General features: G+C 39.6%; 1 protein-coding gene across 4 annotated transcripts in view; it reads right to left on the bottom strand.

The window, feature by feature from the left end:
• The window catches only part of dync1i1a (dynein cytoplasmic 1 intermediate chain 1a), a 143814-nt gene that overhangs the window by 54853 nt on the left and 63694 nt on the right, over positions 1-25267 (bottom strand). For all 4 annotated transcript variants that reach the window (XM_078422337.1, XM_078422346.1, XM_078422353.1 and 1 more), the window contains 3 exons: positions 9465-9551; positions 1119-1281; positions 333-432 (listed from right to left, as the gene is read on the bottom strand). In XM_078422337.1, coding sequence (XP_078278463.1) covers positions 333-432; positions 1119-1281; positions 9465-9551 — 350 coding nt within the window. The remainder of the gene's footprint in view (positions 1-332; positions 433-1118; positions 1282-9464; positions 9552-25267) is intronic.

The following is a 25267-nucleotide window of genomic DNA, read 5'->3' as shown; positions in this document are numbered from 1 at the left end:
ACGTTCTCCTCTAGAAACTTCTGAAGAATTATTTGCTTGGCTTGGGTATTAAAGAATGGGATCTAAGATGGGTAAATGGAGATTAATAATAATTCAACTAAATGACAGAAAAGGCTTGAATAACCTAATCCTCTATCCATGTCCTTCCTGAAAAAGGTTCTCTTGGCCTACTACTCTAAATCACAGAATCATTACTTGTAAAATTCATCTGTTTCAAAATAGTTCATGCAGGAAAAGGCCCAGTATCTTCAAGCTCATTATAGTATAACCTCAACAAGCAGATTTAAAATGTACCAGTACTTGCATGAATTACTACTTTTAAAATCTCTTACCTGAAGTGACCAATCTAAACAGGTTACAACACGATGTTTTGACCAATGTTCATCATAAAATTGTCGGTTAAATGAAAGGTTCTGACCAGATTGAAAGTCTCTACAACAGAAAAAAACAAGTTGTAATAAAACACCCTTGCCCTTGTGATTATCATTTTCTTTGCCACTTTACGAGATGATACAAATGATAAGTATAATTGTTGAGGATAATTTGGTGATTATAATTTACCTTTAACTTGGTAATTATATATCGCTTTCAGAAACTGATGCTTCAGCTAATATTTCCCTCCCTCCAAGAGGCAAATGGTTAATCAAATGCTCCCAATGTTGTTCTACGGATTAATACTTAGAACAGTCTCAATGCTGCACCAGACAATGCATTTACCTTCTTGTCCAATAAAAGGAAACATTTTCCTATGTATCTTCATATTATTTTTACAGTATTTTTTCTTAGATTATGTGGGCAGTTTTAATTAATGCTAGAGGAATGTGATTTTAATAGCTAAATATTTAAACAAAATGCAGGGCTTTACATTTGTTCTTATAAATATAATTACAGGAAAAATACTATGTGAATGAAATTTTTTATTGACAAGACAAATAATCTAAGAAGTCACTATTTTAATTAGGGTATATCGATTTCTTTGAGCCACAGGTGCTAATTCAGTCATTAATTTGCATTAGAGACACCATACTTTATACACAGACATGGCCCTTACAATACTATCAACCTCATGGCTTTTATTCTAATCATCTGCGGAACTGAAATAACTTAATAAAACATACCCTTCTTTTTCATCCAATTCTTTGCCACCATAGTCAAAGAAGAGGCTGGAATCTTCAGCAAGAGCACGTTCTATGATGCGTATGTTATGGTCGAAGAAAATCAAAAATTCCTCTGAATGAAGAATTTGTTGCTTCTCCTCTTCGGTAAGTTCTCTTGGAGAAGCTTTGAAAAACAGGAGTAAAAATTACAACATTGAAAAATTACGCAAGCAACTGACATCTTGATTACAATGTGGTAGACATTAAAACAACATCATATAAATAGTCATTCTAATGACTATTTCTAAATTCTAAATAGTCGTGCCGTTTCCAAAGTGGACTAACATGACTAGAAATAATTCCTAATCTTTGTGATCAGCAGATGGTTAGTTAAAATGCACAAATCCTGTAAAATTCAGAGATTTATTAATTTTATTAGTACAAGAATTAATTGTACTACAAAAATAAAATGATTAAACATATTTAATTATGCTTAAAATATGTATTGCATAATATCAGCAAATTTGTGATCACTGGAAATTTGCAGCTACAGTTCAAAAATGCAGGTTTTCATCTGGAATTCTTCAAAAGCTTTCAGAACAATAAGTTAAGACAGACCATAATGCAGAAACAGCTGGTGTTGTCCAACAATCATCTTAAGTGCATTGCTTGTACTTACATGGATTACAGGACTAGCAAATGCAAAAAACAAACTCTTTACAAGTGAAACTTTTAATTTAAACACTCAACATTTTATTAATATTCAGACAAGTCTGCATGGAGCCAGAATAATCAATTTGGACAAAAGACAACAACATGTAATGAAAACTTTCAATCAGCACAACATTTTTGGATAATCTTCAAGAAATTGGATTTAACACTTTTTTCCTTCAGGGAAAATGTATTTTAAAAACAGAGATCCTGCTCATTTGTAGAAAGCACCCAGAATATCAGAGTTATGCTCAGAAGAACCACTCACTCCATTATATAAACCACTCACAACCAGCATCTGCAATCCCTTGCAACTCCACCATGATATTTTTAAATATGAAATTGGAGTGATTGAGAAAGCTTAGTTCAGGGATAGAAACATTTAACATCTTTTAAAGTTGGCATAGAAGTGGCCAGAGGCTATGCCAATTAGGTATTCACTTCCACTGGTTAAAGTGGACTTCTGCCATTGGGTGACATTTAAGAACCTATTTGTTTATTTACCTTTTCAAAATGCTCCTTGATTTAAGAATGGTGATGAAGCATATTTTTATTTTAAATATTATTTTTGAAAATAAAGAAAAAGACAAGTGACAACTGCATGTGTGCATGTGTCAAAAAGTATTCGAACAGCTTTAGTGTTATTGGCACTTTGGTATTGCAGCTTACTTGGGCATAAAAATTCTTGAAAGAAATCAGAACTCAAGACAAAGCAATCTCTGGTACAACAAAGTATTAAAAGTGATTGTGTTTGGTACAGAGTTTTAACAAGGTACACGTACACTCACACAGCTTTTTGGATTCCTTTTTACATATGCTGCCAGTCTTTCTTATGTTCCTTTTGCCTCCCTTATTTACACTTTTACTTCCCCTGTAAATTTTCAGTAAACATTTTGCTCCCACTTGCACAGATCCTTCCCAGATTATGACAAGGTTCTGTTCTTCGGAACTGTTCATAATCTGAACAGGTCGCAAATTGGAAATGCAGCAGACCAGCAATGTATTTAATAAAATACAAAGACAACCAACATGGTTAAACCAGGGTTTTTTACAGAACCATTCACTTATTGCCACAAACCAAGCTCCCACAGCACAGCAGATGCGTGGAGCTCTGCAGTAGCTGACAAATCAATGCCACCGGTTTCCTAATCGCTCGTTCGTATGTACAGGCAGCAAACATGCAGCGTGTCCATAACCTGGAGGCAACCGATAATCCACACCCGGCATCTGTCAATCCCACATTGTTAATTATGTCTCCAGCACCACAACCTCATTTAATGTGCTCCCTGGGTTTACACATATGCCTGTACTATATATGCATCTCCCAATCGTGTTTGCACCTTTTCAATGCTAATGTCCTGTCTGCATGTCATGGTAAAAATAGTTTAAACATCTCTAAACACCGGTGCAACTCCTGAGAGGAGATTGGTCCCAGCTCCGTTATGTTGCAATCCATCTGGGCTATCCATCCATCTAAGTGTTCCTCCTCCACAATTTCTGGAGCACTGCATTTATCAGTATTATTTTATTTCTATAATCACTGGTGCATGGCCAGCTTAGATTACCTTCCAGCCCAGAATTGATATCCCTCTTTAGATATGCTATCAAATAATTACAATAATGCCAGTGCAGTGCTACTTGCACTTTATTCATCAGGGCTGCCCTTCTGAAGAGCTGCCTATCTGCACCTTTTTTTCAGATAATTCCCAGGTAGACTATTTAGATGGGGGCCAGTATACTCCAAAGCACAAGTGACTCCTGAATTTCTAGAATCCAATGTCACAATTCTATTAAAAACAGCGCCTCATGATGAAAAGGTAGTCACAGTGACTCTATCTATTCATGAAAATGCTCGATGGGCACACTCCTGGCAAACATAAAAGGCGATTGCACTCAGGTTTCCACGAACAACCCAGCAGTTTATTTTTCTCACAACTTAGTGAGTCCTTCTTAATAGGTGTTTGCACAGGTAGGTTGGATTAGAAAGCCATGGAGGGATACAAGCCTAATGTAGACAAATAGGATTAGCATAGATGAGCATGGACAAAGTGGGCATGTGATCCAGATCCCTCCATTCCCTGCCATTAAGCTGGAAAATGTGCAGAAAAGATTCACAAGAATTTTACCAGGAGAAGAGCTTGAATTACAGGGAAAGACTGGATAGGCTGGAATGTTATTTCCCCTGGAACATGAAAGGCTGAGGGATGCGGTATATAAAATCATGATGAAAAGGTAGTCACAGTTTTTATCTCAGGGAGAGGGAATATAAATATATTTTTGTATATTTATTTACAGGGTAGGGGAAAGATATAAAGGGGACCAGAGGAGCAACTTTTTTTGCCCCATACAGAGGATGGTGGATGTGTGGAATGAGCTGCAAGAGGAAGTGATAGAGGTGGGTACTAATTACAATGTTTAAAAGACATTTGGACATGTGCATGGGTCAGAATGGTTTAGAAGCATAAGGGCCAAATGGGACCAGCTCAGATATGCAAAGTCTGCATGATTGGGTTGGGCCAAGAGCCTGTTTCCATGGCGTATAACTCTAACTCTACAGCACTTACAATCTTGAATACATAGCTTTGGTTATAAAATGCAATTTAATCCTCTGACCAACTGGAATGGCGAGGTAAATTGGAAAAGAACTCTAGAAGGAATTGCTTTTTTTCCTCTGGAACTAAATTAAATATTAAACTGCATTATTGTGTTGTGCATGTTTAAGTACCAAAGTATATATATTTAACTGTTCATTATCATCCAATAACTTTGCAGAAATTCGACACAAGATTTTCAAATTTGTTATTGTTGCTTATTGTACAAAATTATTAAATATTTAGAACATTTAAAATAAAATACTTGGGTCATTCGGCATTAGGTTACTAACAATTAATCATGGCAGTAAAGATAATTTTAAAATATCTAATAACATTTTTATTTTACATCTTTCAATAAAATGAACAACTGTTTCAGGAATGAATTTTCCAAGAGCTTTCAACGTAATGTTTATTATGAGTGGAAATATCATCTAAATAAATCCCATTACCTTCAGATATCTTAATATAAATTTTATAAATTTAGAGCATTGGAACTCTTTTGCAGCTACCTACATTGCATAATTATATAAATTCATTTTTTATTTGTGGCTTCAAGCTCAAAATTACTTTGCAATATTATTTCCAAAATACCATGGAATCTTCCACATTTGACAAGTCAAAAGAAAATCAATCTTTTGCAAACATGCAGCAGGGAGAGGCAACGCTTGTTAAAATACTTCACTGTAACCACAAACTCCAACCTCCATGCTGTCTGTATAATCATCTATAATTTTTCTCTCTTTGGTAACCGGTACTCGAAAGTGTACTTTGATCTCAGTTTCATGATGATCCCTTTTTTCTTCTAGGGAAGCCAGCAGATGCACAAATGGCTGATCAAAGCATGCTGCTAAGGAACACTGAAGAATAAGACAGGCCACCATGTCGTAACCAGACCACTATTTGGCAAAGCTGTATTTTCGTAGGAACAGTCAGTTGGTCCTCTTCGGAACACAATAATTATCCCTTTCTTCTGATGTTTAATGGAGCTCTAGTGATGTGCTGAACAAGCCTGAAACCAGCACATTTGGCATGTCCAGAGAACTCTATTTCTTAAAAGTCAATAATTAAAAAAATTAAAACAGAAATATGACCATTTTAGTTTCAAGAAAAAAATAATTTCTATCACAAGCTCTGGATACCCTGATGCTTCAGTTAGAATGGGAATTGTGATACAGTTAATTAATACATCCCAGTTTCCCTATCATTGAACCAATATACAACTACATCTTTACTGTACATAAACATACTGCAGAAATATCTCTCATGATATTGATCAGTTTTATAAGTAGTTGCCAATCATTTTGTAAATCACAAAACCGTTGAAGAGCTCCATGGGCTAGGTGCAGGGCTAAGGTCACTCCTGACAGAAGTGTTGGACTGGGGGGCACAGATTGAGAGCAAGGAGCAGTCATTTTGTGCTGATTTATTACTGACACGAGGACAACGTCTTCACTTAAAGGGTGGTGAACCTTTGGAATTCTCTACCACCGAAGGCAATGGAGGTTCAGTGGCTCATTCAAAACAGAGATTGATAAATGTATGGATATTAGGTGAATAAAGGAATATGGGGAAAGTGCTTAAAATAGAGCTGATATAGTACATCGCCCATGATCTGGATGGATGGCAGGACATGCTCAAAGAGCTAGTTAGCATACAGCTACTTGTTTTACTAATACTGGGGTACGAAATCCTTTGAGCATTAACCCAATGGGAGTACACTTGCCCTTGTGTCTAAAGATGGAATGTTCAGATCCGACTGTTGTCCACCCTTTATTTAACCATCTTGCACACACTGTCAATGCCACATATTGCTGCAGCCCTACCAAGGGTGATTACTGATCCTATCACATAAAATAGTTTATCTTATTTTCAACCAATCCATGGCTTATTTTAAAAAATAATCAAAATGCAAAACATCGTTAAATCTTCCTCTTTCAATCTAATAAATAGCTAAATGGCTAGTTTTACATTTTTCACATGTTCTTTTCCTTGTAGCTTAAATAAACATCAACACTTTCTGAACATCTACAATTGGCATGAGGTCAGTTTAAGCAATTTTCATTCATAATACATACCCAAAAGGGTAATGTTGTTAACAATTATTGGCAGTAGCCAATATTATTGGAATGTATGATTCCTTGACTCCCTCAGTTATCGCTTGTTTTCTGCACTCTTCAATGCTATCATTCACCTCACTATATTCCTTACCATTATTCAATATTTCAAAACCTGCATCACAAGTCACTAAATTGTTCCTGCATCAATTTTAAAATCTGTAAAAATCCAAAGATCTCCCACAATTTTTTTTCCTACCTCCAGTAACCACTGCAAGAACTACACTGTGGGTGCAACTTAACAAAGGGGAATACACACCTTGTCAAAAATGCCCACGTCAAATAATCATTTTGTTTTTATTTCCCGAGAAGATTATCTTAATCTACGTTGGAGACAGTACTTTATTCAAGTTTCGAGTTGGCAAAAAGACTACTCAAACAGGGATAGCTAACCTAGCCAATACATGCATATATTTCAACTAGCAGTCTGTCCGTCTTTTTTTTGTTGAGTGTCGGTGTTGGGATGATTTTTATATATATTTTTTTGGTTGTGTATGTGTGGGAGGGGGTGGTGGTGTGTGGGGGGTGGGTGTGGGTGGGTGGGTGTGGGGAACTTTTCTCTTCCTCACGGCGCGGGGTGCGGCTCGGCTGCGGGGCCTAACATCCCCCGGTGCGGCTCGGCCGCTGGACTGTACATCCCGGTGCGGCTTGGCCGCTGGACTTTACATCCCGGTGCGGCTTGGCCGCGGGACTTTACATCCCGGTGCGGCTTGGCCGCTGGACTTTACATCCCGGTGCGGCTTGGCCGCTGGACTTACATCGCCCGGTGCAGCTCGGCTGCGGGGCTTAACACCGCCCGGTGCAACTCGGCTGCGGGACTTTACATCGCCCGGTGCAGCTCGGCTGCGGGGCTTAACACCGCCCGGTGCAACTCGGCTGCGGGACTTAACACCGCCCGGCGCGGCTCGGCTGCGGGACTTTTCACCGCCCGGTGCGGCTCGGCTGCGGGACTTAACACCGCCCGGTGCGGCTCGGCTGCGGGACTTTTCACCGCTGGTGCGGCTCGGCTGCGGGACTTAGCTGCGCAAGGCTTGGTCGCGGGCCTTTCATCGCCCGGTTCGGCCGCGAGACGTTTCAGCGCCTGGTGCGGGGACTGTGCGGGTCGGTCGGGGACGAGCTGTCTGTCCGTGGGCGTGGGGAAGAGAGGGGAAGTTTTGTTGCCTCCATCACAGTGAGGGGGTGTTTGGAGTCACTGTGATGGACGTTTGTGTTGGGGTTATGTGTCTTGTGTTCTTTTTTTTTTCTATGACTGCTATGTAGTTTCGTTCGGTACTTCGGTACCGAACGACAAATAAAGCTCTGTTATACCTGTTATACCTGTTATAAATGGTTTATCACGAGAAATTGTTGATAAAGTGGTCAATGATGATATTAAGGCTGCTTATTTTATTCTTTGCTTATGCTCTCATAACATAATCTGACTCCTTCCTCAGATTCTAAGGCTCTTTCATAACAAAAATGCTTCAAGAGGAACAAAAGTACTACAAACCAGTGGTGGATTGGATTTTCTTTAAATCATATTTTGTATGCTACTGATATAGATATCTTACAGTGCCCTCCCCTGCCAGAAGGTGTTAATACAATATATTAAAGGGGCAGGAACTCAATTTAGATCTTAAAACAGATGTTTCCCATCACAGATGACATTTACATTAAAATCCATCTATCACCAGCATTTCTCGTTTTGCACTGACATGAAGGAAGCTTTTTAATGGACAGGAAACTGTGGTAATGTTTGTTATGGTTTTGGATGAACATTTTGCAGCAATTACCTTTTTCTTCATTGTACCTCACAATCACTGTACATCACCTGATAATCATGGAAGAGTTAATTTTTTAAAAGGTCTGATGAAAAGTTTTGCATAAATGCTGTCCTCAAGATCATATCTTCCACCGTTCACATCAGCAAATATTATCAAAAAGCAGTTGACAAGTACCTATTAAGTACATTACAACTGACAAATAAATTAAAAGATAAGATGATTTTTTAAATTAATCATATTTTTTAAAATCTCAATACAAGTTTAAATTTAAACTTCAAAAAACAAAATCCTGCAAATAATATCAGGATTATGGAGAAATTATTAAAACTTTACCAGTTTAGTGAAATCCTCAAAGAAAACCTGGCAATCTTCTCTTGGTTGACATAGATATGCTATTCATTCTGCACCGACATACTTAATTTTTAACTACCCTCTGAAGTGGTACAGAACTTGCTTCGAAGTTCAAAATAATGGCACACCACTATCACCACAAAGCTAGTAGCTAAGGGCAGCATTTATTACCAGTACAAAGGACTCCCTCATTCCCACAATGGTTTTTTTTTTATTTACCTAAAACTTAAGATTCTAACCAAATTCAATAACATCCTGTGAAAATTGTGACATCTACTGGGAAAGAAATATATTGCCAGTTTTGATCACAAACATAGAAGCATGGCAAATTTTAAATTCTTCCAAACTGGAAACTATCAGCACACGAAGGCCTGAAACTGACCGTCTTAAAAGGCAACCGGCTTACTTTTTCCTTCTAGTTGATGTTGTGCAAATCCTAAGCAATAGTATTGCTAATATTTTTAGCAATTGTAGCTTTGTTTAGTAACAGTGATATTGTAATTATTTATTGACAGTTTCAGCAAGCTATTTAATTTCATTGATAGCCGCCCAGCAAAGAGCAAATATCGAAAATCACCAACCACCACTTTGGAAAATGATGGAATTATACAAAAAACGCACAAAATACTTAGCCTTTCAGGCAGCACCTGTGGAAAGACAGAGTTAACATTGCTGATTGTGAGACCCTTTTCAGCCATCTAACCCCAATCAATTCTGCAACCTTTGGCAGAAATCGTCATAAAATAGATTCAACGTTAAACTTGGCTTGGCAAACATAACGTTTCAACCCACACATGCTCCAAAGGATTTCGCAAACATTAAAAAGTGATCTACCTTCTTTACTGTCAGCTTTCCCCTCTTGGTTCTCCAACTCTGATTCAGTCCCAAGATTCAGTTCGGGCATCTCATCATCCTCATCTTCTGTAAAAAAAAAAGCAGGTAGAGGGGTAAATTATCACATGGGCCTATTAATTCCTTACGTTTCAACCATTAACTTTCCTGCAGGGAGAACAGAATCTGTGCTTGACAGCAAGTTACAAAATATGGAGTTTTAACCAAAACTACAGAAACCAAAGGTTAATAACAAGCAAAAAGTTCAGAACAAACTCAAGGAGAATTCGATTGTTACACACATTAAAGCAGGACGGTCAGGGTGAGGGTCCAGGTGTTTGGTGGGTAAAAGGCAGCAAGCAAAAACAAAGGCCTGCAATAATGTGAAGGAAAGGAAAGTTTATGGGATATTAAAATAAGAAAGGAATAATGAGGTTAAATAATAAATGAGACAAGATAAAGGAACAAAAACAGATGCAGAATATCTGGAAGAGCAATAAAATAATTATTACCAGTAACTGCTCTCTATGTAGGTCTGGAGTGGGGAGAGGGGGAAAGACTCAAAGGGTAAAAAACAGTGCTGTGATGACAATCTAAAGTTGGTAAACTAATGAGAAATTGTTTACATGAAAGGAAGCACTGTTTCTTGAGATTCTTCCAGCACAATAAAAACATCCAAAACAGAGTGAATGGGAAAGAGAGACTTGAAATAATGCTTATGGGGCAAGATCTGTTCGTTAAATGGATGTGGTTACAAAGCGGCTATCAATTTATGTTTGTTCTCTCCAGCCTACCACTATCTCCATCATATCATGAACAAAAAATGTAACATTAAATTTTTAAGTTGTGCAGGTGAACTTATCTAAAAGGAATGTATGAACACTATATGGTGAGAATTTGAAGAGATCTGCATCCTCTGCACCTACATGGAAAAGGTATGGAATAGGAATTGGGTATTGAGCGTGGTCTGAGCTACAGGAGATACAAGAGACTCCAGAGGTTTATCTTATAGAGATGTCTCAAATCATGAGAATATAGGGTGAATCCTACGATAAGGAAATCAAGAACCAGATGACACAGGTTTAAGGTGAAGGATAAAAGATTTAATAGGAACCCAAGGGCAACTTTTTTACTTGGAGAGTATGGCTATAAGGAGTGAGCTGCCAGAGGAGGTAGTTGTGGTAGGTACTTAAACAAAATTTAAAAAGGCACTTGGACAGGTACATGGATAGAAAAGGTTGACAGAGATATGGCAAAATGCAGTCAAGAACTAGCTTAGGTGGGGCATCTTGGTCAGCATGGACAAGTTGGGCTGAAAGGCTGCATGACTATGCATAATCTAAAAGAACATGCCCCAATGTGCAATTATCTACTCTCTGGGTAAGAGGGAATGCAGTGCGTTTAATGGGCAAATATCAGAATAACACCAATAAAAGTCACAGACATTAAGAGGTGCTGCATTCACAAAGTTAGCAGTAAACAATCGTATGTCATTCTTTGACACACTACTTTCTTACCACATAGTAAAGCGTCTTTGAGTATATGAAAAGCGCTATATAAATAAAATGTATTATTATTATTATTATTATAGTTACCTTTAATCAAAATCTGCCCTAGTAAAAGCCATTTTTCTACCTGAGATGAGATGTGTACAAGTTGAACTATCCATCTTCCACAAACTTTCAGAGCAAATGGAGCATGGCAGTGTACAGAAAAATGTAAAATAACAACCTTTGCAATCGGTTGGGCGTGTAGAATATAGGACAAAAGGAATAATTTTAAAAATCAGAGATAGACAATTTGGGAGAGAAGTTAAAAAACTACTTCACATGAAGTATTATTAAAGCAAAAAACACTCACAAAAAAAAAGATGCTACTTCAATTGAGATCGATAGATTTGTTTTGCTTGAAAAGGGAACAAAAGCAAATATATAGAATATGGAGCCAAGGCAGCTGGATGAAGTTAAGATACTGATCTCATCAAAAAACCCAACAGGCTTGAGGGATAACATTCTATTCCTGTTCCCATGCTTCCATCAGTTAAAAAACATTCAAATGCAAGATATGCATTCTAATATATTCCAATTGCAGATTTAAGTCAAACAATAAAATACACTTAATTGAAAAAATTAAGAACACAATAAACATTCAGTGAAATAATGTTGCTCTCCATATTCTAGATACATTGACAATAAAAGGAATAAACAACATATTTTCATCGCATGGAAATTCTTTATGAATGGCAGCTACAGATATCTTGTGTTTTTTCCCCTCCCCACAAGGACAAACCACATCTATTCTGCAAAGTAAGATCTCCAATTGAAACCTGTGCAAACATTAGCCTGAGAAACATTGAGAACCCAATCACCTGTCACCCAGCAAGTCGTTACATGTGCTGTTCTCACCAAATTTTTAGTTAATCAGCTTGCTTCTGGGCAGAATGCTTTGCTGAACTAAAAGGTTAATGACTTTGGGCTGCAGAGCTCTACCAGAGCATTTAGGTATTAGAACAATCAACAAAGAGGTCAGAAACCAATACAAATTTTTTTAAAGGATTGTATTAATATTCCCAACCTCTCCAAAAATAGTACAATACAATCAGAAAAATAAGGAAACCATGCTTCAAGCAGATGTTATAGGCCTCAACAGCGTTTCAATTAGTTCTGTTCACTTCTCAGCTACTGCAAGCAGCATGACTTTTCACCCAAAGATAATATTTGATAACTGCATTTCAATTGCAAGGCAACCTTCACTATAGAGATTTTATAGAGCAGCATATCATTTAGAATTTACACACTTTTCATGTGATCTATATTTAGACTGTAATTTGCTGGAACATAGCTGCTGGTTTGAGGATAGCACAGTTTATGTATTAACCCTTAGACCAACCACACGGTATTAAAATAACTACCAACAGATGTTGCAAGTGAGATGGAGGTGAACAACTGGGTGGTAAGTGAATAGCAAGTTCCAAAATAAAAATTAACATTAAAGCTGATTTTAAAATACAAGAAATAATCCCAAATCTATATTCTCCAATACTCAAAGTTGGTGTGCAATCCTTGGCCTGTTTCAAAATTAGCTTACTCGACCAGAAACGTCACCTATTCCTTTTCTCCAGAGGTGCTCCCTGATCCGCTGAGTTACTCCAGCACTTTGTGCTTATCTTTGCTGATGACAATGACAGGTTGCTCCAGAGCATGTGGGTCTAATCAATAAACCAGTTTCTCAGTTAGCTGAAAGTGTAGAAGTTGCTGACCCCATCTCTTCTATGAGACAAGTGCTCATCTTATTGTTAACATACCCAGTTAAATGCATATTCTCACAACTCTAACTTGTGCTGGCGATCTCCACTGTCTCACGAGAAGGATTGGAGAAATCAAAGATTATCATTGCTACAGAAAAGGTCCAGTAGTTTGTGTTGTGTTGGTCACTCATTCAAGTAAGACCATGACATCTAGCCTTTAGTGCTGCGATGTAAGCAGAGATAGTTAATTATTGATTAGACCAATCTAGGATCAAAAGGACCTTCCACTTAGGTGGTAGAGGTGCAGGGATGGTGCAGCATCAGTGGTACTTCATTTGAAATTATTTTCCTTCCTCCTTTCCAGCTTCCTCACACAAACGAGTACTATTTATGCAGGTAGGTCAAACAGAAGGATCCGATGCTTGTTGCTCCTGCTGGTGTCAATGTTGAAACACTTTGCGGATGTTCAAAGAGAGTTTGAGTCTTTTTCTATCAATTATGTGACCGTTTGCCCTCAGTGAGCTGTCACGGTCAGAAAAATGCCTGATGACACGTCCTGTCCACCGTGATCATTCCAATAATGTGAAGTTGCTGGGACGGTGTCTGGGACAGAATCTGCCTGGAATCGTGGCTTGCCACCTAATGTGAAGTATTCTGTGCATACAGGTCCTGTGAAAGTGATTAAGCTGTCTGGTATGTCTGCTGCACATGTTCATGCCTTGCAAGGACAGTGTAAGTGAGTATGACCATGGCACAATACACCTTCAGCTTGGTCTTAAGGCTGATCCCTCTTCGTCCCTCAGCCTTCCAAAAGCAGAGTTGGCCTTTGCTATCCTGTTGTTGACTTCATTAATGTTGTCTGATCTTGAGAGGGTGCTGCCTAGAATACGTCAACTTGTCCACTACGGAAAGCCTCTGACCATTCACAAGTATGTTTTGTTCCATGTGTGGGATGCTTGGGGCATAATGTGTGTTTTGTGTGCCAATTGTGAGGCCAAAATTGCCACAGGCATTGGCGAATATGTTCATGCCTTCGTGCATATCACCTTCCGAGGGTGCATTGGGTGCATAATCATCAAAGAGTAAATGTCTTATGGTAGTTTCTTGTTCTTTGATTTGGCCGAGTATCTCCCAAGGACATTATTCAAGGAAAAAGATCTACTCAATGTCAGTTTTCAGCAGCAAATGCAAAGCATCAAGACAACTTCGAATTCAAACTCAATTTTCCATTGAAAACAGAATGATGTTCAAGCAATACCTATGATGATCTCACATACATTGTGTATTCACAAAGACAGCTTATCTTAAGCACAAAAGGACAAGGCTTTTGGTGACAGAGGGAATATTAACTGCCTTTAAAAACAGTGGTGAATTAGTAGGCAGCAACTTACAATATCCTGAAACAATTCTTAACTAGAGTGTAATTTTTAATTGAAGTAAATTAGATTTTTCTACTTGAGAAAGGGCATTGTGTACATTAATATGCTGGAAATATACCCCAAAAAACAAAGAACAAAATTTTCCACAGGATGATGGCATAATCCATGGCACATGGCACCCCTCAATGAGGTTGAGAGGGAAAAAGAGATCAGCCATGATTGAATGGAGAGCTGATGGAGAGATTGATGGGCCGACTGGCTTAATTCTGATCCTATTATAACTTATGAACTCCCTGTCCCACACACCATCCCACTAAAATGTAATGCCCTCAATTTTGCATTCAAGCTCTGGCCCTCCCAGAAGCAGCACCCATTGCACTGCACATTCAGTTTTAATGTATCATTATAAAATGGACAGCTTTTTTCTGGTCCTTCTTCAAAGGAGAATTGTTTTTGCCTTAATTGATAGTGGATGGAATTCGATACATAATCTGATGTACACCATCATCATCAATGGTAGGAAACTATTTCAATTTTGAGTATGTAGTGTACAGGCAATTTAAGGTTTGACAAAAAAAAATTGCAGAACCTTACATAGTATACTAATTGCTTTGCATGCACACAGTGTATTAGTCTTTGACCAAGTACAGCACCAACTCAATCTTTAAGGACAACGATGATACTATAAATGTTGGCCAGATCAACAATGTTGTGCCATGCTCTTAGAGCAAGAATCGAGCCTTTAACACCAGCAAGGATGAAAGAGCTGGTTGACCCAAGGATGCGAGGAAGTGAATACAACCATCCACAACAACAGAGCTGCTGTAGAGATGGTCAACAGTTTCAGTTTTCTTGGGATCCAGATTATCAAAAACTTAATCTGGTCCTTTCACACACGGAGTACTCAAGAAAGCAGATCAGTGGATTTATTTTCTTTGGCATCTGAGAAAATTACAACCTGCTTTAGTTTCGTTTAGAGATACAGCACAGAAACAGGCCCTCCGGCCCACCAAGTCCGTGTCGACCAGCGATTTCCGCACACTTACACTATTATACACACGAGGGACAATTTACAATTATACCAAGCCAATTACCCTACAAACCTGCACATCTTTGGAGTGTGGGTGAAAACTGGAGATCCCAGAGAAACACACGCAGGTCATGGGGAGAACGTACAAACTTCGGACAGACAGAACCCGTAGTCACGATCAAACCCGAGTCTCTGACGCTGTAAGGCAGCTACTCTACCGCTGCACCCCCATGCCGTCCCATGCGGCCCCAACTATGCTCGACCATCTGACCCTGCAGAGAATACACTAGTCCATCACAAGCTTATCACTACCTTCCATCCAGTTTATTTTCACGGTGCATTGCATCAAGGTGCTAGAAATATCTAAGATGCTTGCCAATTCGGCCAGTCCCTCTCTCTTACCTTCTGGGAGAAGGTACAGAAGCTTGAAAGCCTTAAGGTCCAGATAATAACAACTCCTTCCACACTTTGATTCCTGAACCAATCATCTCTTTCACACCCTCTTTCCAGAACTGTTCCCATCTCTACCTCATACAGTTATTTCATCATCACGCTTTATTTTATTTTGGACTACTTCAGATTAGACTGTGCACGTCAGGTTGATTGCACCATCGAGGCTAACCCTGACATTCCCATCCTTGAACAATCTGCCCAACATGCGCCTAAAGTCCCGCAAACCCTTCTGGGTTTCAGCCAAATCCCTAGAAAACTTTGACCCCAAGACTGAGTGGCTCAGAGCTTGGAAACATGCCAACACCAACAATGGAGAGGTCATCACAGACCCCACAGTGAACCCACCAGGATTTGCCCTCCATCGCAAGCAATGGCTAACCCTAAACAGGATCCGCACCCTCCATGCAAGAATTGCCCATTACCTGCACAAGTGGGGGATGACAGATAGCCCTGTTTGCGACTGCGGATATCGAGACCAGACCATCCCACATATCGTGAATGACTGCTCACTGAGGCTTTTCCCTGGTGGCATCAAGGCCATCCACCCAGCAACTGATGCTGCCCTGGCCTGGATTTCTACCCTTGACCTACAACTTTAGGCTGTGCACGCCATACGCAAGAAGACTACTTCAGATTGCACTACCATCTTTGCATTAGTCTGTTTTGCATTTGTTGTTGTTGTTGTATTTAGTGGTGCCTTTATCATTACCCTATGCTGTACACTTTGGGGTTAATGTGAACAAGGAATTTTATTGCACCCCTGGTGTATATGACAGGAAACCACTCATAATCTGATTGTAACCAATATACAAGTAATGGGAACAAATGTTTGCAAACAGTATTGTTTGTGTGACAGGGCATGAGAAAGGTTGTGTAATGAGATGCAATACATTCTAAAAGAGTCAAGCATCCTCACAAACTGTCCCATGGGTTTGCAATAATTATCACGGCAATTGAAGCAAGGCGAATAAGAGGAACAGTTCAGAAATAAATTGGTTGTATTGTTTAATATGTTGTTTTCTCAAAGGGTATAGCTTTCCCTTTCCTCATCCAAATTTCCTCAGCCTAAATCAAGCAAAATGAAGTTAAAATTTAGATACAGATCCTACAAACGCCCAACTTATGGAAACCCTATGCACACACACGAGCATTTGGGAGACCAGCGGGTGGATGGTGATGGAGTTGATAGCTCTGTGAGATTCCTGACCCCCAAGCCACAACAATTGGAGGCTGGGTGGAGCAGAGCTAAGTGGAGCTGGGAGCGCTGAGCAGACTTGCTCGCTCACTCATCGAGTCAATGAAGCCGGCTACAAGCTATTCTTCCTGCATCTGCTCGCACTCCTGTCATGGCTGTTTCTGTGATCCTCTCCCACACCCTGTTTTTAATCATTTTCGACTTACAAATAGTTTTCTGAAAGGGAACTGGGCTCCGCCTGTGTTCCTTTGATAGCTTTGGAGTTATTTAGAAGTTAAAGGTTAGGCTGCAAAGGTATTAGCTTCATCCTGAGATATTTTAGGTTAGTATAGTTTAGAGATACAGCATAGAAACAAGCTCTTCAGCCCACCGTGTCCGCAGACACCAGTGATCGTCCCGTACACTAGCACTATCCTACACACACTAGGGACAATTTTACAGTTATAACTAACCAATTAACCTACAAAGCTGTACGTCTTTGGAATATTGGAGGAAACCGGAGCACCCGAAAAAAAAACCCATGCGGTCATGGGGAGAATGTACGAACTCCACATAGACTGCACCTGTGGTCAGGATCGAATCCAGGTCTTTGGTGCTGGAACGCAGCAACTCTACCGCTGCGCCACCGTGCCGCGAATCTTATCTGTCAAGGTTACTTCAATTCTTTATTCTAAACTGCGTATCCAAAGCAATTTTTAGTGTACATTGTTACATAGCAGAGCAAAAGCTATAAACAATTTTATTCTGCTACAAATAAATTCCTAAATGTTCAAGTGAATGAAACATTATCTGCAGACAAAGTTTGAATGAAAGAACATCATTACAGTTAACTAGAATTATTCAAAAAATATAAATGTTATATTTCTGATACAATGTAAATGCATCCCTAACATTGCAACTGCCTACTGGAGGTAATCCACAGTAACATATTATCGCCAAATCCTTCTCAACATCTGTACAAAAAATGTCCCAACCAATGCTTACGACAACCAGACCACCTACATTTATAAAATTACCAAGCAAAAGACCACACAGGAAAACACGATTTCAATATCACTGCTAGGATCAGGTAGCAAGCAGCATTGTGTGCAAAAATGCTAAACCAGTAAAGCACAGGGGAGCAGCAGCAGGTTCAAGGGGGAGGTTTGTATACATGCATAGGCAGTTCAAATTCCATAACTTCAGAGTCAACATACAAAATAAATGTACTTTCCCCACCACAGCAAAAGCTTTGGAATGAGGTGTATTTTGGTGATAATAGAGGAGAATTAAGTCAATTAGAAAGGTAAGAATGGCAGGAAATGCCCAGGGGGAGGATTCCCTCTTTCTCTAATGATCAGTCACCACAGCAGCTAACTGCAATGATGTTCAGATGCTGATCAAACACACAAAAGGACGTCTAATTTATTTTAAAAATACAGACATAAAAGCAGGAATAGGCCCTCTATGCCATTTAAGGAGGGAATGGTTGATCCTTTATCTCAATGTCTCTGACTTGTACTAACCCCATATCTAAAGATTCCCTTAAAATCCCAAAAATTAATGTTTTGAATATGCTCTGCTAATAGGCCAACATAGCTCTGCAGTAGAGAATTCCAAAGATCCTCCACCCTCTGACTGGTCATTTCTGCTCATTTGAGTTCGAATGCTGACCCCTTATTTTGTGGCTGTGACCTCTTCGTTCTAACACCCAGTCAGGGGAACATTATTTCTACTCCTGCTCTGTCAAGTCCAGTGAGAATTTCATTCATTTCAAATTAGATCAATTTCTCTTCTTCAAAAAGTATGAGAGTACAAGACCAATCTGCCTAATCGCTTCTCACATGAGAATTCTCCACTCCCTGACCAGAAAACAATATCTTCCTCCTCACAACTTTACCTCCACCATTCTCCACCCACTCCATCCATCCCATTCTACTTGCCATTGGCTTCCATCTTCTTTTTCCTGCTCTATTTAATTTTCCATCCTTCCCCAATGCTGTTCCTCGACATTTGAATGTCAGAGGATCAATTAGCCTCTATACAAATTATTATTTTACATGTTGCAATTCCAGATTCCTACTGCAGTTGTACAGGGCCCTGGTGAGACCACACATGGAGTATTGTGTGCAATTTTGGTCTCCTAATTTAAGGAAGGACATTATTGCTATTGAGGGAGTGCAGCGTAGGTTCACCAGGTTAATTCCCGGGATGGAGGGACTGACGTATGATGAATGAATGGTGGACTGGGCTTGTATTCACTGGAATTTAGAAGGATGAGAGGGAATCTTATAGAAACAGATAAATTTCTTAAAGGACTGGATAGGCTAGATGCAGAAAAAATGTTCCAGATGTTGGGTGAGTCCAGAACCAGGGGTTACAGTTTAAGAATAAGGAGTAGGCCATTTTTGATTGGGATGAGGAAAATCTTCTTCACCCAGAGAATTATGAATCTGTGGAATTCTCTGCCACAGAGAACAGTGGACACCAATTCACTGGATAGCTCTTAGGGGTAAAGGAATCAAGGGATTTGGGGAAAATCAGGAACGGGGTAATGACTTTAGATGATCATCCATGATCATATTGAATGGCGGTGCTGGCTCAAACGGCTGAATGGCCTACTCCTGCACCTATTTTTCTATGTTTCTTTGTTTCAGATAGTACAACCCCATTTACATTTTTCTCCTTCAAACATTCAAAACTCTCACGGTTATCTGCTCAAGATTCGCATTATGTTTTTTTTCCATGGAGCAGCAGAGAAGACAGCAGTGGAATTTGCTTGATTAATAATCTGGTATTTAACAAAAAGAAACAACACTCATAATGATGACCACCACAGAACTACCACTTTCATAAAACTCATTTGACATCACTCAGGGAAAAAAACAGGGAAAGTTCCTTGCCTGGTAGGGCAATATGTTATTCCAGATCCACTAATGTGGTTGGCACTTAAATCTATAAATGTATATTGGTAGAGGTAATAGACACTACCCTCACCAGCAATACTCACAAGAACCACACCACTCCCCAACAAAAAAAATAGTTCACACATCGAGAAATACCAGATCAATTTCTATATCTGTAGATATTTACTGTACAATTTAATCACTACCTGCTTTGTTCCTTCCATATACGCATAGAGGCTCCAATACCAAAAAAATAAAATTCTGATCAGACTTGGCCTGACAGACTAGTGAGATGCACAAGCCATCATTTCTTTATATTGGCATCTTCCCCCTACACTAATCAGTTTGCCTCCATAGTCGCTGCCTGACCCAACGAATACTTACAACACATGGATGAAGCTGTCATGACGTTGAGTGATCATAAAATCATACAATGTGGAAACTTGCCCAAACCGGCCAACATGCCCCTGAACTACAGCTGAATTCCCAGATTCAGATTGTTGGCGGGCATACACCCAAATGTTACACAGGAATGCTTGGCCCATTTAGTAGCCTCCCTAGAGAAAACTCCAGGAGGACTATTGGGAGTGAGATTGGGGCAAGGGAGCAAAACAGGATGATGTAGCATTCCTCAGTCCCATGAGCACAATGATGCAGTGCAGCTGGGAATTTCCTTTTGCATAGCAATTGCTAATCCATTTTCATTCAAGTTCCCTAGTCAATTTAACACTTGCGTAAGTAAAGGATGAAGGAAATGTGCTCCTCTGTTTATCACAATATTAAAATTACAGCTATTCCTAACTACATTGCCTGCAGCTAATTTAAAATTGAAGTCAATCCCAATAGAATTGGCATAGGATGAGGAGATTTAATTTGCTAGAAACATTAATTACACTGGACAGTATACAGATTACTAGTCCAATTTATGAATGCACAAAGTCTAGGAACTGTTAATTCATAGCTGAAATAAATTTAAGAAAAGTTCTAGTCATAACTTTAAATTGGAATTATATAAAAATATCACAAGTGTATGTGTTTTCCTAACCCATAAAATATTTTAAGTTTACGGTGATACTGTTCACAATGAATTCCTCCATCTATATACGAGTGTCAAATCCTAACAAAAACTAGAAATAGTTTTCAAATGCACATAAATCAGTTATCCTCAAATATCTTTTAATGAGTTTTGTCCCTTGTGCTACTAGAGGCATGAAGGCAAACAGCACTTTATTGTTCCAGCTCCAAGGCGCCAGAGCATTTTGCTGATTATAAAGCTCATTTATAATTCCCCAAAGATTATAGAATGTTAAGAAATCAAAGCATACACGGGTTCCGCATGCAACATTACAAAATATTACATAATACGCTTTATGTATATAGTATTACATAAACATTTGCAGCCATTTAGAGGCAAAAATAAATCAATTCCTCACTTGAGCTCAGTAGCTACAGTGCACTTGCAGGTAACTGCCACTTTCAGAACCTATTAAATAGATGAAGAGTGTTCTATTTCCATTGAAGACCATCGATGGCATTGAAGAATCCCTTAACCAAGATCAATCCTGGCCCATGACTTTCAGCATGGCTAGAGAATTTATATCCCAATGGCACCAATCCAGCTCGACTTGGCAATGGAAGTTTATTTTGGAATGCTTACTGCTGAAAAATGCCTGTTCCAAGATTAGAATCACATGAATATGTGTCAGTATTTCCTCTTAACTCAAACCAAGCCATTGTTTTCCTTATTTTGATCCAAACGGCGAATAAATACTTTTAATTTCAAATTCATTACATACAATTCTACAGCATAGAAAAAAAGCTTAGGCCTAACAAATCCATCTATTACACACCCTCCTTTGCCTCCGATACCCCACACCTTTCTATACCATTCTTCTCTCGTGTTCTTCCTCATTTTCTCAAATACAGTAATTCTATTTGCTTCAACTATTCCAATAACAGTGTGTTCAACATTCAGCTGTGCAAGTACCCCCCAAATGTATTTAGCTGCCTCAATCTTGTCATGGCTTTTGTTTTGGATTCAACATTTTATCTTTTTTTTTTTTTTTAAAGGACCTCCATCAGATTACTTCTCATTCTACAATTTTGAGAAAGTCCAGGTCTGATGTCTTTCCTGCTGCTTGTCCCTTATCATCCTGCTGTTATCTTTGTAAATCTCTGAAGCACTTCATTGTTGTTTCCTATAGTCTGGATACAAACAGTCCATAGTAATCCAAATATAGTCTAATAAAGACATTTTACAAAGTTTAAAACAGCTTCTCCACATTTAAATTCTATTCCTTCAAAAAAAATGTACCTCAAAGTTTTCGTTAGCAGTTACATCTGATGTACCTGTGGCCTATTTAACAGCTTTTCATGAGGTAAATTCAGAGACTCAGCAAAGCAACTGTTATTCATCAGTCATCAATATTGCTGTTCTTTACTCCAGTGCTAATCTCAGTGAAATCTCCCAGCCATTGTCTTGGTGACTAGTTCTGGCTACCACACATCAGGCAATAACAGCACAAGTCAAAGACAATAGCAAATTAACCAAAGTTTTTTGAAAGCATACCATTGCAATTTTGATCCTTGATTTCATGACATTTCAGTTTTTAGTTCAGTTCTTGAATGTCGTTTGAAACTCTGTGGTGCAAAGCATTGCTGCATATAAGGTTCGTTGGCTTTTGCTGTTTAAATTGCCAGCCTCTGCTACAAAGAGGCTTGCAATTTATGTGGCAACTGCCCCAGCAATTTGTGAACTGCAAGTTGCTTTCAGTCCTGTAACATGCCCTGGAATGGATCAGAATTCAAATATGCATCGCTTAAAAAGACAAATTTATGCAGTGATAGCTCCGCAACCTGACTGCTGCCAAGCACAATATTCACTCTATTAACTTGTTTTTTCTTCCTCGGGGTAGAGAATAACTTGTTCACACCAGCTCTGAGGTTTCTAAGACTATTCCCCCCCCCCCCCCCCCCCCACCCACCACCACACTGACCGCCGTCTGCCTGGTACCTCTTCCCATGATAGAGCTTGGAATAGACTATCTGTTTCAAGAGTCTGGTAACTGACATGGAAATGACATTGGCCAAGGCACTGCGGTGTTGAGTGTAATTGGGGCATTGATGCAGGAGTTGTTGGCCTAGGAAAGGATGCGGATTTGGTTATTCTTTCTGTGGATTTGGAAAGCATTTGCTTTGGTTCAAGGTAGCTACTGTAAATAGTCTCACAAGTGCATAAAAAGGCAGGGGTCACTGCTGCTCTATTTTTGTGATGCATTTTACATCCTGACCTTCAAACATCCTTCCACTGTGTCAGCCAGTGCATGTGCTGATGCACCGAAGACGGTGACGAATTTCACCGCTGATATCTCCCTTCACCAAGAAGGAAACCAGTCCCTGTTTTCCCAAGGTCCTGTCACAAACCTATCATAAGGGGATCATTTTAAACAGCAAGTGCAAATTAGCAAATGCCGTTTATCTGGCAAACATTTAGCGCAAGGTCCATTTACTTGTGTGCTTCTATGTATGAGATGGCTCAGAACTCAGCCTGTGAACATGTACAAATTAAAGTGACATTGTGTATCGCACTCCACTACAGACGCATGGTGATCTTGTGCAACAGTAAGTTGTAGATTCCCTTTAGTCCTGTAAATCACCCACACTCCAAATGGAAACAAGATGCAGTGAAATAAATTTGATTTAATTGGGAGAAACTATAAAGCCTTGTTGAAACCCAAGCAAAATGTTTGTAAGTTACAGGTTTTGTACACAGCAGCAAGACTATAAATGCACCAACAGTATACTATCTGTAGCTTTGGTACAATTTAGTATCAGTGAATGGGAAAGAACTTGCTGCTCAGGTTTGGACGATGCATGTGTGTTTCTTTGCTGGAATGGGAGTTCATTATCAGCTGGATAATTTTAGGACAGCAGTTGTGAGGGGAGGGGTGGGGTGTCTGCCTTTAAAACTGACATCATCTATTTCCAAAGATTGGTCACATAGTCTTCCTTGCACGCACCAGGTTAACACCAGACAGGTTTTGAATGGTGGAGTGCAGGTGGCTGTGCCGAATGAATACAGGTACACCCTCTTGGAAGCTGTCGGGGCAGAAGATGCTTCCTGTTCGAATGGCGGACAGGTCAGTGGCTCCAGTACCAACGATGAGATTCGACCGGTGAGACCGATGTCGGGCAGAGCCATAGTGGTGGGTGATTCCATTGTCCGAGGTGCGGACAGGAGATTCTGTGGTGGCAGGTGAGACTCGAGGATGGTCTGTTGCCTCCCTAGTGCCAGTGTTAAAGGTGTCACGGACCGACTTCAGAACATCCTCGAGAGGGAAGGTGAACAGCCAGAAGTAGTTGTGCATGTGGGCACAAATGAAGTCAGGAGGAAGAGGAAAGAGGTTCTGCATCGCGAGTTTAAGGAGTTAGGAAGAAGACTGAAGAGCAGGGCTTCTAGGGTGGTTATCTCTGGATTGCTTCCTGTACCTCGTGCTGGTGAGGGCAGGAACAGGGAGATAGGGGATATGGCTGAGAGGCTGGTGCAGGGATTTAGATTTATGGACCATTGGGATCTCTTCTGGGGTAGTGGTGACTTGTACAAAAGGGACGGGTTACACCTTAACTGGAGGGGGACCAGCGTTCTGGCAGGCAGGTTTGCTAGTGCAACACGTGTGGGTTTAAACTAAATAATGGGGGGGGAGGGGTTCACAAATTGGGAATATAAAGATGGAGTTAAAGGGGAATTGATTACAGTTGCAAAAGACTCCCGAATTAAGTGGAAGGAAAGTTCGAGAAGGTATAAGAGAGTAAGGTCAGGGACAATAGTGACTGGTGTGAGAAGGGAGGTGAATACTGAAGTTAAAGTGTTGTATTTGAATGTGTGAAGTATAAAAAATAAAGTGGATGAGCTTGAGGCTCAGTTAGATATTGGCAAGTATGATGTTGTGGGAATTACAGAGATACGGCTGCAAGAGGAGCAAGGCTGAGAGCTGAGTATTCAGGGGTATACGACCTATCGAAAAGACAGACAGGTGGGCAGAGGGGGTGAGGTTGCTCTGTTGGTAAGGAATGATATTCAGTCCCTTGCAAGGGGTGACATAGAATCAGGAGATGTAGAATCAGTATGGATAGAACTGAGGAATTGTAAGGTTAAAAAGACCCTAATAGGAGTTAACTACAGGCCCCCAAACAGTAGCCTAGATATAGGGTGCAAGTTGAATCAAGAGACAATATTGGCATGTCGCAAAGGTAATGCTACGGTGGTTATGGGAGATTTCAACATGCAGGTAGACTGGGAAAATCAGCTTGGTAATAATAAAAGAGAAGAAGTATAACATCGCAAAGATGAGCAGGAAGCCAGAGGATTGGGACTCTTTTAAAGAGCAACAGAAGATAACTAAAAAGGCTATATGAGGAGAAAAGATGAGGTACAAATGTAAGCTAGCCAGGAATATAAAGGAGGATAGTAAAAGCTTCTTTAGGTATGTGAAGAGGAAAAAAATAGTTAAGACAAATGTGGGTCCCTTGAAACAGAACGATTTATTATGGGGAACAAGGAAATGGCAGACGAGTTGAACAGGTACTTTGAATCTGTCTTCACTAAGGAAGACACAAA

This window comes from Rhinoraja longicauda, chromosome 2 (genome assembly GCF_053455715.1).
Source record: "Rhinoraja longicauda isolate Sanriku21f chromosome 2, sRhiLon1.1, whole genome shotgun sequence".
NCBI classification, from domain to species: Eukaryota; Metazoa; Chordata; class Chondrichthyes; order Rajiformes; family Arhynchobatidae; genus Rhinoraja; species Rhinoraja longicauda.
This window is presented reverse-complemented; position numbering and strand designations above follow the sequence as displayed.